The sequence below is a fragment of the Ischnura elegans genome, chromosome 3 (assembly GCF_921293095.1).
Source record: "Ischnura elegans chromosome 3, ioIscEleg1.1, whole genome shotgun sequence".
Classification (NCBI taxonomy): domain Eukaryota; kingdom Metazoa; phylum Arthropoda; class Insecta; order Odonata; family Coenagrionidae; genus Ischnura; species Ischnura elegans.
The window spans coordinates 26,562,272-26,577,272 of NC_060248.1; the positions used below are offsets into that span (position 1 = coordinate 26,562,272).

At 38.0% G+C, this 15,001-nt stretch overlaps 1 protein-coding gene across 1 annotated transcript; it reads right to left on the bottom strand.

Moving 5' to 3' along the window:
• Positions 1-359: 359 nt before the first annotated feature.
• LOC124155573 (methyltransferase-like protein 27) lies at positions 360-13,149 on the bottom strand. Its single transcript, XM_046529522.1, has 7 exons — positions 12,854-13,149; positions 8,513-8,659; positions 5,001-5,158; positions 2,786-2,901; positions 1,763-1,855; positions 787-896; positions 360-688 (listed from the first exon to the last, which is right to left on the bottom strand). The coding sequence occupies exons 2-7, from the start codon at positions 8,633-8,635 to the stop codon at positions 617-619; spliced, it is 672 nt and encodes a 223-aa protein (XP_046385478.1). The 5' UTR covers positions 8,636-8,659; positions 12,854-13,149; the 3' UTR covers positions 360-616.
• Positions 13,150-15,001: the final 1,852 nt, after the last annotated feature.

A 15,001-nucleotide genomic window follows, 5' to 3' on the forward strand; every position in this document is an offset into this window, starting at 1 on the left:
TTCCTTAGTGGACTTCACGTTTCAATTCACAATAAGGTCTATTCCTTTTCATTCTATTTAAAAATCCTATTGTCTTCGTTCTTATCCCTCGTTTACATAAGGGCTGTATATTCTCGCTCCTCAATTACTCTCTCTAGTGGGCTTATGGGAAGATCTTGGGCTGATGACGCCGATTAGGGGAGGTGTAGTTAAACTAAGCCCACAATAATAGTCGTCCTCTGTGAAATTTATTTACCTCCCCCTCTCCAGGGAAAACCAACTTTGATTGGGGGGAGAAGTTTTTGTTAATGAATTTGTAAATGTTGCATATGGCTGTCGAAAATTATCTGCTGAATGCACCAAATAGAATTTTGAACGAGTTAATATTTAATTCGCTTTATTTGTCTTTGTATTTTTACAAATTTCTGAAACCAGCTCTCATGTACTGGAGAATTCACTCCTCTGTCATATAACCATTACATGAGTTTTGTAGCATGCTTCATTATTATCGCTTACGATTTACGTTGCATTTATTGGTTTTTCGGTAATTTGAACTAGTTATATCTGACCCAAATCGTGTCAGGGAAATGTGCTTCTTTGTGATAATTCCTCAAGGATTGTCTTTGGGTGCGGCACATCATAGTACTTTGTACAGGAACACCACACCATTATGGTCAAGATAATATTTTGGTGACACTCTTCTGAGTATCTGGAAGAAGAATAGAATATAATAAATTATTTTTCATTCTGATTACTTTTGGAGAACTAGCTCCGATAAAAATTTTAGCTCCAGTAATCACAGCGTACCCTTTTGATCTTCTTCTCTGCCTCAAGCTTATCGAAGAGGGGCTCCAATTTGCTAATCTCTTTGGCATTGGTGAGGTAATCTTCTCGGACAACAGTCGAGATATAGCCACCTGTGGAAAATAATCTGTTAGAAAAATTGCTGCTTGAATTGAAAGGCGTCGAATAATCAAAATGCTGAATTAGTTCATTAGTTGAATTAGAAGTAGCTACCCTAGTTGCAATAATAATATTTACAGAAGCCTTCTGAAATATTTAAATACGAGCAGTTTTTTGTATGTTTCATCATAAAACTTTAAGTTCTTTTCGCTTTATTTTGGCGACAGAAGTTGTAACGAGACCCCTTTGACCTTGGCGTAGGCAGAAAACTGCCCTGAGTGGTTGCATGATCAAGTGATAGTTCACGATACATGCTTTTATGAGGATATTTTCAGCAAAAAACTATAGCTCACTTTGCAAAAAAAGGCTAAAACATTCTTTAATATGGTTGCTGAATGATTTTTAAATGGCCTAAAAAAAGTCAGTTTTTTGAGACTCAATATGGCTTGAAGGGCGTAAAATACTGATTCAAATCTATTGATCACACTACTGCATCTCATGACTTATTCTTATTGAATTTCTTGTATAATTAGAGTTCGGGATATAACCCCACAAATATTTTACGTTCTTGAGAAATCACCCCAATTCAAACATTCAAAAATATGATATCAATTTTTTCCTAAGGTGAAGGTGTTTCTTCTTCAGAGCAGTTGCAAAATATTTTTTGAGTCGTATTGTTAATGAAGATTTTTTTAGCCAATCAAAATTAAATGCATAATTTTGCGTATATTTTGGAAGCAAAAGTTTTCCGGAAGTATTAATAATATTTTTAGCGTTCAGATTTAGACCAATCTTTTCTAAATTTGCGATCCCATATAAGTCGATATAGTGATAACCTACCGCAGCGAAGTACTGCGGAAGAGCTGCTACTTTCACTTGCCTGGTCGAACAATTCGAACCATTTCGTGAACTGCATTCACTGGCATGTGGCCATCTAGGAAAGCCCCGGCAGTCATCACCGCGTCATATGCATCTACATTGGAAAGTCACATTTTAGTGGAAATTATTGAAACTTTCTATTACATTCTAATCATACAAATAATTTTGAACTTTTCTCTGATGAAAAGTTTTATTTTTTTACTGGTAAGAGGTCCTGGTAAATTTAATTCAGAGTTTGTAATGACACTTTATTTCATTCCATTTGAAGGTCAAAAATAGATACTTTTATAATATTATATTAATATTTCTAGGGTTATTTCAGTGATATATGCTCCTATTTCCTCTTATTATTCACACAAGATGGATTCTAAAAATAAATGATATTAGTAAAATTTAGAATGAAATTAATCGAATTATCTACATTCCATAACACTGTGTTACTTATAAATTAATTAAAGTAACTGAGTGAGGATGTTCAATTACATAACTATTTTCATCTTTACCAGTTCCTGTGATCCAGGATCTTAGGACCTCTGATATGATCCTATGACCTGGATCCTAGGACCAGGTAGATTATTGAATAGGATTGGTGAAAATACTTTTCCTTAACATTCTTGCGAATATTTTCTTGACGCAGTGGAGAAGGTGTCTGAAATTTTGAGCACTACGTTGAATTTGTGAGAAATAGTTTGGATAGGCATCTTGGCATCGTCTTCTGGTCAATATATTTTCTTAATTTTTATGAATATATTTTTATCAGAATACTTTCCTCCAAATATTCTAGAATGCACATTTGCTTCATAAATTGAAACATAAATAACCCCTTAAGTTTATCCATTAATATTGAATCCATGCCAACCAACGTTTAAGCCATTGATCTCTACTTTCAGTTTCTCTTTATGATGACGTTGTTCCACAATGTAGGAAATGAAGCAATCACTTATACGGTAAAATTTTTCCTGGGGTAAAATATTGATATTAATTGGGATACGTTAATTTATTCATTTAAGCTGTATTTTCTTACTGTCTTCAATTGGCGTTTGATGGATTCCAATCGTATCTTTCCATGTTTTGCCGTAAATTCCTCGAGCCTTCAATTTCTCCAACATTTTTTCCGATGGTTCGAGGGCGTCGATGTGACTGAAAACAATCAATATTTAAATAACCTTCATCGTTTGGCGATTAAGACACTACATGAATCATATGATAATTTTTTCTTTAAGATATGTTTATATTAAAGTATTTCTTGAAATAAAGTAATATTTACAACAATACTTTAGCTTAAAGTAGTAAAGCACATTAAAAACTAGTTTTTACTTACTAAATTATTACTTACTAAAGTTATTACTAATATAAATACTAGTTAAACGTAACGTATATGACGGAACACAATTCAAAATACTTAATAATATATGTAGATTCCTATGAAGTCTTTTCGCGGAAAACAAAAGAATTTTGTATTTTTAATTAGAAAAACAATCAAATTCGTTCCAAGTGATGAGTCTGATTCGGCGGTTTTCAATTTTGATGATAAAAATACCCAATCAGTTGAAAACATTTTTCCCTGGAGAATACCCAAAAAAATTTCCTCGAGCCCGTGATTCCATGCCATAATTCGTTCACAAAATACTGAAAACTATAGTTTGGCGTCTCTAGTGATCGCAATTTCCGTCTGAGGAGCGCAATAATTCAGGAATTAACAGCTAATTTTTGGAAATTTACCGCTGAAAAAAATACCTGAGCTGATTTTAACACGAATTTCCTCCATGAGTACATCAGTTGCGTTTATATGATCTTACTTCGCCGAAGAAACCAGGAATAATTTACGGAGATGTGATAAGATCAATTTGGCTTATCTTAAATCCTATGTTATTATTCACTAGAAATAAATAATCCATTGGTGATGTGTGGTTAAAGTGAGGTCAGGCTTTCAGTTGCATTTTACTGTGATTTAATTATTCTACAATATACTATCATTTTAAGGTATCTCGTGAATACGCTATACGAAACCCAAATCTGCGTCTACCATATATTTCTTTCCTCTTCATATCTCAATGAAATAAACTATCGAATTAAAAATTGAAATAGAGTCTTCTCCAGACCAAATTTGTATATTATCAGCTGAGTTATTAATTCGAGAAAAAATGTTTTTAAAAAATTTACTATATAATATAAGCTTAGACAATATTTTACAATTTTAAAAATAAACCTTCCGTTCATACCTGAATTTAAGTGAGAATCGATTTTCGGTCCCAAGTGGTTCTCTAGACCACGTAGCGCCAATTGGATAACGCTACCGACACAAATTAGTCACTTATAACTTTTATTTTGATTTTTGTCACTTCCAGTGGCATTGAAATATATAGATTTATCTACATAATACCCCACAAGCCGCCTTAAAGGCGTGTGGCAGGGGGTGTTAGGACACAAGCCGTTTGCATATAAAAATGAAGTGCTCTAACGAAGTTAGGACTAGCATTTATTAAAGCCCTTTAAGGCCGTTTTACGCGGGGCACGGAATTGCGCTGGTAAGAACTGCATTAATTTCCAAAAAGGCGTGGAATTGCTCGAATGCATGAACGAAATTAGAACAGGGGCTATTTTGTTGTCTCGCATCCACGCATTCTCGCATGTGTTCTAGCAATTCACCGCTTTACACGACGCAATTTTGATTGCGCCTTCGCACGTACGTCAGATTGCGCAATTCCGTGTATGTACCTACCGTGGAAAACGGCCTTTATGGTTCGGGGGTAAAACGAGTTCCCATATCTATCCGTTCGGCAAAAACATCGCTCTTAATTCATCGCTTCTCTCACCCCTGGAAATATAGTGTCGCTCTAATATTATGTTCTCTGTGTCGCTCTTAAAGATATCCATTCTCAATTGTTCAAGCAATCTAAGCCTAGCGCGCAGCCCCCGAGTCTCCATCGGTTCCCAGCCTAATTCGTTTAACATCTGGGTAACGCCGTCTGTACGCCCGTAGCAGTTTTTGACGAACCGCGCTGCCTTCCTTTGTATTTTATTTAGTTCGCGGATTAAGTCTTTCTGAACCGGATCCCATACGCTCACTGCATATTCAAGGTGTGGTCGGACGAGTGCGAAATAGCACCTTTCTTTTACTTTGTCATCCGAAAATCTTCCCACAATACGCTTGACGAATCCTAATTTCTTCAGGGATATGCCGCAGATAATCATTATATGTGTTCCCCACGAGAGGTTTCGAGGTTATCGTTACTCACCGGAACCCATATTTGCGAAGTGCCTCCCCCAGGCGCCCCGTGCCTGCGGCCACGTCTAAAACTCGCGCGTCCTTTATGGCGGCCTTGTTTGTTTCCTCATAAACCTCTCCCAGAGCCTCCGCCGCGAACTCCGGGTAGTACCTCTCCTGCGGAAGCTCCTTTAAGATAGGGAAATAAACTGCATATTAGTTTATCAGGTTTTAACCTTTAACGGCCATTGGCACCACATGATGGGAACACTGGTAGTATACTTATGGAATTAAGTTTTATACAAAAAATAGATTTTCGATATATCGATTTCGGATATTTATTTCCCATTTTCAAGGGTTAAGGTATGAAAATATGAGAGGTACAATGAATATAGAAGTGGTCAAGTATAACAAATTAATTTTACAGTGCAAAATATATCCAGCTAAACATTTTAGCATATAGATTTAGAATTTAAAATTTTAATAATATTTTAAATTATTGCTCCTCTCATCTTTCCATAAAATAAGAGTTCAAACTTAAATATAAACAAGAGGTCAAGAATATATTATATATGTCGGTATTTTTACCTATATTTGAGGGCTGAACATCAATTAATATTAAGGCAAATATCCGGAAATTATGATAACTTCAAATCTACCGTGGAGGACGCATTTGAGAAACATTTGTGACAGCCCTGGAGAGGCTAGGATTCGCCAAGCGTGTTGTGGGAAGGTTTTCGGATGAAAAAGTGAAATAGAGGTGATCTAAAGCTATTCCGCACTCGTCAGTCCACTCCTTTAATACGCAGTGAGTACACGGGATCCTGCGCTGAAAGACGTGATCCGTTATCATAATAAAATGAAAAGGAAATCTGCCCGATTCTTAAAAACTGCTACGAGCGAACAGAAAACGACACATAGCTTTTACACGAATAAGGCTGGGAGCCGCTAGAGACTAGGATGCTCGGTGTTAACTCAATCCTTGAGCAATTGAGAATATATATCTTTCAGAGCGACACAGGGAACATTATCTTATTGTTAGAACCCCCCTACATTTCTAGGACTAACAGAGAAAAGGAATTAAGAAAGATATTTCGCTGAGCGGATAGGTTATGGAATTCGTGTCTGCCCGATCAATAGAAAACTTAAATGAATGCTAGATGGAACTCAGCAAGCGCACCTCCATTTCTTTCTCTTCTTTTATTGTTAACGACCGGGGTCCTAAAACGCCCGCCACGCGCGTATTGAGACGACTTGCGGAATAGTATGCCCATGCATCCAAATGCTATGAAATCAACTTCCAACCACTGAATGACAGACACACAAATGTTTGGGGTGAACGAGATGAGGTACGACGAAAATTCATAGAAATGACCTCCTCTAAAATCGTCTTAAACCCCTAAGAAAACTTGTTGAAACACTAAATTTTAAATCTATTACAGAGTCGCCAAAATCCTCTACGTGTTGCGGGTATTTGCGGTCAAACAATGTATTTTTTCGAAAATGTCATTTCTAGACCACTTCATACGTCGGGAAACCAATTTTCAGAACGATCGGAGCACTTTTAATGATGGTCAAACCGTGCAATTCCACCCTTTCGTGATTTATTATGTCAGCAACGGAGGGAGATGCGGTGTTTCGTCATAGGGTTCAACAAAAATTGTAAGAACCGGCACTGTTGCCAGAAAAAGCATTAACACACGTTCCCATGCGTGAAGGCTTATAGAAATATGTATATATTTAAACTCCTCTAAGAATTCCAGTAAAAAATCAGTGTGATTTTTGTAACTGTAGTTTACCTATTAGACAAAAGAATAATAAAGCTTCTTTGTCGCATTTCAGCGACCAAGTATGCATATGCACGACGTCATTTAAGTCAATAGGGTGGTTTCCTATTATTTTTTAAATTGCCTAAATCGAAAGATTATTACTCCTAGAGTACGTATTTCACGCTTTTAGATTTTTAAATGACGATATCTATTTTCCGCGATGAAATGAAAAGTGAACATTTTCAAGCGCGCGAAAACGCGACGGGTAAGTATGAATGCTGGGAAAAGCCCGTTTGACGTCATTCTGGTTCCATCTGCCGCCGTGTGAGGCCACCTTGGTGCGAGGCTAGAAGCGCCGCTACAATGCAGGCTGCTAGCAGGTAGCGCTTGGTTTAAATAAGGATTATTAATACCCTATCAAACGGAGGAAACTTTCCGACCATAGGTAATTTTAATAGGTGATTACATAGAGTAAGTATATTCTTACTTACTCTATGGTGATTATTAAGAAATGTTTCCCTGAGCTCTCTGCCACATGCATGCATTGGTAATCTCAGACGATGTAAAACTTCTGACTACTCGTAAAGCATCTAGGTCCCTGTGACGTCACGTGGAGTGGCATCGCATGGGCGCCATCTGGCCTTTTTCAAATGAGGATAAAATTGACTATTAACATTCGTCTAAACTGGGATTTCTAAAACCAAATAATTTTTATATTATGAATACACTAATGTTGGGTAACGAATCGCAATCAATGCCTTTCGTTTTCTTTGAAGAAGGAAACTACCCTTTTGGAATCCGCCTTGGGCAAAGGGTAGTGGTTCCGATGACAAATCGATTCATCGAAATTTTCTGTGCTTACGCCCAGCAACAATTTTTCAAATTTCACTTACATCTGAATTCACGCGAATTCCAAAAGCTGCGACACTAGTGCCAATGGTGTTTACAGTAGACGCATTCTAATGCAGGGGCCAAAATCTATTCTCCGTGATGCCCAATTCCAAAATCCTAACGCCTAACAAGTTGGGACGCAGCTTTCAACTTCGTACACAAGCGGAATGGCATCCGTCGTTATGCCAAGATGTTTATTATTCGGAATTTACCATTGAATTGGCTTGAGTAAATCGATGTGATTTTCACCCCATACAATTTATATAAATTTGAATAGCGGTTTCACTGATGGAAAGAAGCGCGCATTGATGGGACAGTTCGTCCTGATCTCAAGAACAGTACTTTGACTCGCCCGTTGGAGTTTAAAGAAATTCCTTATGAATGAAAAGTGTGACGTGAATTGGCGGAATATGGTAATCATTGTAAATCATTGAAGAGCCATGACTTCATAATTTCACATAATTTATTTGACTGACCATGGTTTTGACATGGCACGTCAGCGTCGGGGAATTTCACAGTTACACAACACACGATTGTTCAGAAAAAGCAATGAAGATTTCCAATTTATTGTTGGAGTTTACTGTAGTTGGACTAATTCATAGCCTCTATAACTTCAACCATAAGTTTTAAACGTTAAAAGTTTTTTTTCTGGGCATTACTGTGTGTTTTTCCCGTGTTAATACCTTAGGATGACATGCCATGATCGCTCAAATGCTTTACGTGGAATTACGAAATCATTTATAATCCTTACAAATGCATACTTATCTGGGTAAAATAACTGATTTGTAACGTGACTCAGAGAATGGTATTCCTGAATATTTTAGAGGTAGTTTCAAGCCATATTAATCGTTGATTGTCACCACAAATTGTAAAATTCACCAACCTTATCGTACGTGTCCGCCCAGTCGTCGTACACCTTGGCCAGCTGATCAGGAGTCAGACCCTCCACAAGAACCTTTCCGACTGACTCTTCAACAGCCTTGTAATCATCATTTTCACGATTCATTTTTCGATATTTGTTGTGTTTTCTCTGGGAATAAGATGAATAAAAACAATAATAATAATAAATACTATCATGCGTGCATGAAATAATTGAGTACACAATATTTCTAGTGTATACACATTAATATTAGAACCGTGGACGTAATTAGAAACGGAAGTAACCAACTTTGGGTATTAAGGCCGCAATATATGTGATTAAGTGCATTGAAAACTGTATGTATACAAAAACTAAAGATAGTCGTTTTCGTATTTCACGACATCCCTGTGCTACAAGAAAGTGATTTTTCGAAATGTTCTGAAGTCCTTAGTAGAAAGCAGGTTGGGTAGCTGCCTGGATAGCTAGAAAACATGTTTCTCATGAAAGGAGATAGGACCTGTTCCGAGAGTAAAACTGCTTTTTTTCCTGATAATAAGGAGCTATCGCTGAAAGAAAAATTATCAGAGGTTTTCCCGTTTTCTTTAGAGCCTGGTAAAGAACTTACAGTTCTTGACCTAAACAGGAAAAAAAATTGATAATAAAATGATATCCTCAACACTGTAATTTGGTTTTATGGAAATTTGTATTTTCTAAAATCTTGCTCTTTATGGAAAGTATTTTTACAGTACTCTTAAATTAGACTTTGTGAACTCATGAAATTTTTCTGCCTTCCGAAAGCTGTGTGAATATTTTTATCGCTCTAAGGTAAAAAAATGATACCTTTCTCTTGTGTGCGGGACCTTATTTCTGACTTAATCTGACCTTAATTCCTTGCGGTAGTGATTATATGTTTAAGCTCTGCGGGTAAGATAACATTGAATATTCTGTTTAGCGGCATGGTGCAGTAGCGGCTACAGAAAACGTTCAAGCGGGGGGCGCAAAAGATATTTTGAGCTACCTGTACTGTTATCGTAATGATAAATAATCAAGTTACATGCAAAGTTTAAGAAAGTTTTATTTAAACTGACAATACGCATATACAAGACGATGCCACCATATGATATTAAAAAGTTACAATTGCTGTTCTGCAGTGTTAGGCAATGAAGGCGGCCCCGCAATGGTGGGGGGGGGGTGCGGCGGCCCCCTGCGTACCTCCTTATGTATCCGCCACTGGCAAGGTGGCAATGAAACAGTAGATACAATTTTAAAAACAGTCATATGTTGGGAAAGTTTATCTTTTGCACCCATTAAAGATTCCCTGAAAAGTACCTTGATGTGTTACGCCACTCTCCTCACTTAACGACGATTTTTATCTTTGCCTGAGTTTTTATGGGTATGAATCGTATGTACGCAAGGGAGTGATCGTTAGGACTTTGGCCATGTGTTAGTTGCCAATGCCCACAACGATGTTTCTTTATCTGTAGCAACAAAAATATAGAAAAATATTATAATTTAAAAATGTTACTAAATCGATTATCAGAAGTCGAATTATGCGTAAGGGTTTTCATGTCCCCTTCAAAATTCAAATAAAAGGCTAAATTTAAGTTACTTGTATCACGCGATTATCTGGGGAAACGTGGTAGCTGACATTAGGGGGTATAGTGGTTGGCTGATGATCGAGGGGTCTTCTGCTCAAATCCTGGGTGAAGCTCCCGGGCACACCAAACCAGTGGCGCAGCGAGGGCGGGTTTTGAGGGATAAACCCCCCCCCCCAGTGCTAAGAAATTTCCATATTTCCTAATTTTTAATACATTTTAATCCATTTTACTTAATTGGATTAATATTACTTACGGAATAGTGTAAATATTAATAAAATATCCCCCCGAAAGCCGTAAAACTCACAATTTTGAACCATTTATCTTAAATATTTTCCGGGGGGAGGGCCCCCTGCCCCTCCCGTTTACCCTGGCGGGTATTCCACACCCCCAAACACCCCAGTATTAGTGGTGCCTAAAACTCTTAATTCCTAGCTGCGTCCCTGCACCAAACAACTTGTAATTATAAGTGGTCCAGGGAAAGGAGCTGGCCCCCATTCAGGGACGGATGTAAGGAGGATGTGGTTAAAGAGGTCATGACATCCCCCTCCCCCCAAATTTTATCGAAAATGTTTATTTTTTATTAATTTAATAGTTTTTGTATCTTTGTAAAGGAGTGAAGGGAGTGTATATGCATGGCTATAGGTCCCAAACGTGGGAGAAGTTTGAGTTGTATCATAGAGTAAGTAAATACTCTATGATACAACCACAGAGTAATTCTATCCATCATCCATCCCTAATGTAAAAACGGCCCTCTCTTCCGGGGTGTATTCTGTACTCCCCGAATCCAAGTTATGGTCCCTACCCCCGAATTTGATGCTCAATCCGCCCCTACCACTAACCCTAAATATGTGAAATTCACACGCTTGTAGCCTGGGTGAGTTCTGCCCTCATCTATCCAAACGAACGTTCCGGTTGAATCTTTTGGTTATTATTGTAAAAGTATTCTACTCAATGGCGTAACTAGGAATATGCTTTGGGGGGAATGGGGGGCGTAGGGGGCGACTCCCCCCCCCCAAGCAATCTATGTCCGAGAAAAATTTTGAAAAACGACATGCCTGGAAATGCATTTTTCATCATTGTGGTACTTTAAATTTAACTTTAAGTAGATGCAGTTATTGTACATCAAAACTAGGAGTTAGTTTTATAATAATAATTTTTTTCTCTGAGGCTTTGGGGGGGGGGGGATCTATCCCTTTCATCCCCCCCCCCCCGTATTCTATCAGTCTACGTAGGCTCACGTGGAGAATTTTGGCGATCACCCCGGCCTGTTTCCACTCCCAACTTTTAGATCCCTCTTCAATTCACAATGGGACTCACCCACTTTCATACTATCGAAAACTCCGATTCACTTTCTTCCCCTCCCTCGCTTACGCAATATTCTTTCCTCTGCCACCCATTCTTCCCCACTGCTTTAAAGATTTCCTCTCCGCTAAATACTCGCTCCATCCAAAATCGCATTACTTCTCGTGATTGATTCACATGCCATATTACTCGCAAAGCTTGTCTAACGCATTCTCTATAGCCTGAAGCCCTCTCACTGACAGACTAATCATGCCTGTCATCCACGGACCTCAAAGATTGAAGCATATCACCTCCATCAGAACTCCGGCTTTACGACTCATTCCTTGCCTCTCGTATCATCTCTTCAGCATACCCATTAAAAACATCTAGGTCAATGCTAACCCGCCCTGATTCTCCATCCGCTACCCTCACTTGGGCAGTGTCCCATGTATACAGTTTCCGAAAGAATTGCCTATGCATGTTATCGTTATGACATAACGATCACAAGAAAATCAACACACTTTCCGTGGTAACCGCATTATCGCCACTATTCCTCCTCTCGTATGATATCAAGGATATCAAGGGAGCGTTTTACTCGCGCGCGACTTCATTTGCGTTCGTCAGTGAATCCGAGGGTGAGCGCTTCTATTATTGCGTGTTTGCGTGGCGAAGAAAACGCGTCTATGTTTCAAGGCCAATACCATTGTTGTTGACGTAGCGCGAGTCGCATAGGTATGTGGGGGAGGTGGCGCGGGGCAATTGTTCTCTTGCCCTGCAAGTGGCTCTTATCTCTATTCAGTAAATTGTCCAATGTCAAACTTAGTAAGTTGCGATATCTACGTAAGAAGTCATTTTAAGTTGAATATATCGATATATTCTTCGCTCCATTTATGATTACGACTTTATGACATGCAATTCATTATTCACAATTGAATATTAATTGAAAATTCAACATTTTTCTACATAATTATGTGTATTCACAAACATCGAAATAATAATATCACATCTACTAATTAGTATACTTTGCCATATCTCTCGAAATGCGAATGGAATTATGTTGAAAAATAGCGAAGATTTTATCATTATCCCTGAATAATTATCGCTATCTCATGATTAATATTAGGATTTTTATCATTCGCTTGTCTCCATGAGATATTTTTAAAACATTGGAAATTAATGTGTATTATATCACAAATGAGTATTCTATTTTAGATTTTTGCAATCTAAATTTTTGCAACTGATTTCTCAGCAGTTGCGAGTTAACGTTTAAGAGGTAACACTTATAACATTCTGATACACTTTTTTAAATTGCAATTATATTGTTCCAATTAGGAGTTTCACTTCTCGATCACAAAAAGTAGCACATTGTTGCACATATTTTCGATGTTGATTTCCATTTGATTATAACCGCTGACGGAAATTGGAAAACCAAAACATTTCAGTGAGTGCTGGGTGTATCCTGTTTACTTGTGATTATCCTACTTACATGCTTATCCGCAGCTTTCGGTGTTGGTGGCCCTCTGGTGATTTCTTTCCCGATAACGATTGGGGTTGATGTCCGGTCGCCCGCGATCGTGCCTTATGTAACAAGCGCGAGTCAAAAATCGAAAACAAAATAGATCGTCGATGACGAAGACGAGGAACCCAGGATTTTCTTAACAGACTGCTTCCGCTGTTCGGAACAAGTGCTCTTTTCAAAGGCCTTGGCGTGGAATAGCTCTTCAGACCACCGCTAGGATCGTTCTTACTTAGCGCAGCCTAGAGCTTGTTTAGATTGCGGCGGCCTGGCAAAACATCGTGTTTTTAACTAACTCGCTATCTGTGGCTTTTGCTCAGCCTGGACATCATCGGAATTTTTCTTGTTTTTTCCATATCCGCATTCATTCTTTCGACTGGTGGGGAAACTTTTCTCTTATTACCATTCCGTTCCCCATTTCAAAGCAGCCAATATGCTATTTTCTTGTGCTTTTATGAATATATTGCAACAAAAAAAATCGTAATATTTTTTCTACTGCTGTATCTAAAAGTATATTCCATTTCTCATTTATTCAGGTGAAATTTTAATAACGGGGAAATTAAATTTCTTAAAAAAATATTATTTATTTTTTATTCATAGTGAAAATTTCTCAATTATATTAACGCCAGAGAATTTCACGCAAATCACAATCTCTGCTGCGGTGTGAGATGGAAAATATTTATAGTGCGGTGGGCTTCTTAATTTTTAGTTAAAAAAAAAGAGCCATATAATCAAGTAAGTGGCGGGCGCGGCTGAGGCCGGCCGTCTCCGCATTTTATCGAAATCGAACATCGTATTTTGCTTGTCTTTTCCATCGACGCGATCGACGCAGCCTTAAAATAAACCAAGGGAACATCGCGACCAAAAAATGTTCTCTTGATTCACCGATTGGCAAAAAAACGACAAATGATAACTCCAATCAAAAAATAACGAAGAAAATGAAATTTATCTGAAAAAGATTTTTTTACCAATTTTATGGAAAAATACTCATGAGAACTGGCAGGTTAGGGTGAACATACCGGGACAGCATTTCAAACGATTTATACGTTTTATGTTCTATGAAGTATTGAATGACTGAGTTAAGCTAAAATAAGCCATCAGTTTCCTATAATGGAATTTCGACCCTGCACGTTGTAGTTTGGGAGTTTTTCAAAAGCAGGGATGCCACCAACAGATAGTGCGGCATCTATCAGACAACGGAAATTTTACTAATTATTTGTACGTTTTCATGGAACCCATTACGGCTTACAAAATATTTTCTGCGCTCAACTCATTACTTTAGTTTAATTAAGTGTACGGTTTATTAATTAGTCACTGGCCGATGGTTTAAATCAGCGTATTTTTAGCCTTTGTGGTGGGAAGATTCATCAGTTTTGATTTTTGCGATCATCAGTGGATGGACTTATACTACTTTCAATGGCGCCTGGGTTTTATGCAATCCACCTCGATGAAACGAGTATTGGGGAATATATCCCTCCGGAGAGTAAAGAAATAAAATTCATATAAAAGCAATATGCACTGAACTTTTGAAATGCTAGTTTGCTTATTATTGCTGACTTTCCTCTCATCTTGTGCATTTTTAGGAACATATAATATGTGATGAGCAAAACCTTGTTCAGGGGCAAAGATCACATGTATTTCAGCTGTCTCTACACCAGTGGCGGCTGGTGGTTATTTATCTAGGGCGTGGATTACAGCAGATATAGGATGATTTAATTATACTATGTTAATACTAATCCATGAGCATCATATTTCGTCGTAATGGAATACATAGCAAGCAAAACATATCACTGGTATATTCTACCCTTAAAATTGCATGAACAGAAATAATATTAGCATGCATGAAAATAATTATTCTAAACACACCTTTACCAGTGACGGTATGTGAAATTCATTCTCCTTTCCTTACACCCTAAGAGGAAGTAGTGTATAAAACGGCCATACAGATAACTCTGTAGACGGACTATAGGATCCTGGGGGCAGGTAGTGTAGGTGGTGGCTACACCACTACACTACCTGTGAGTCACTCACCAAAAATATGCGCGTGTGCACTCGCATGGTTTTGAGTCTGCTCCCATCACCCATTTGAACTGTGCATACCCCCCCCCCCGCATACTT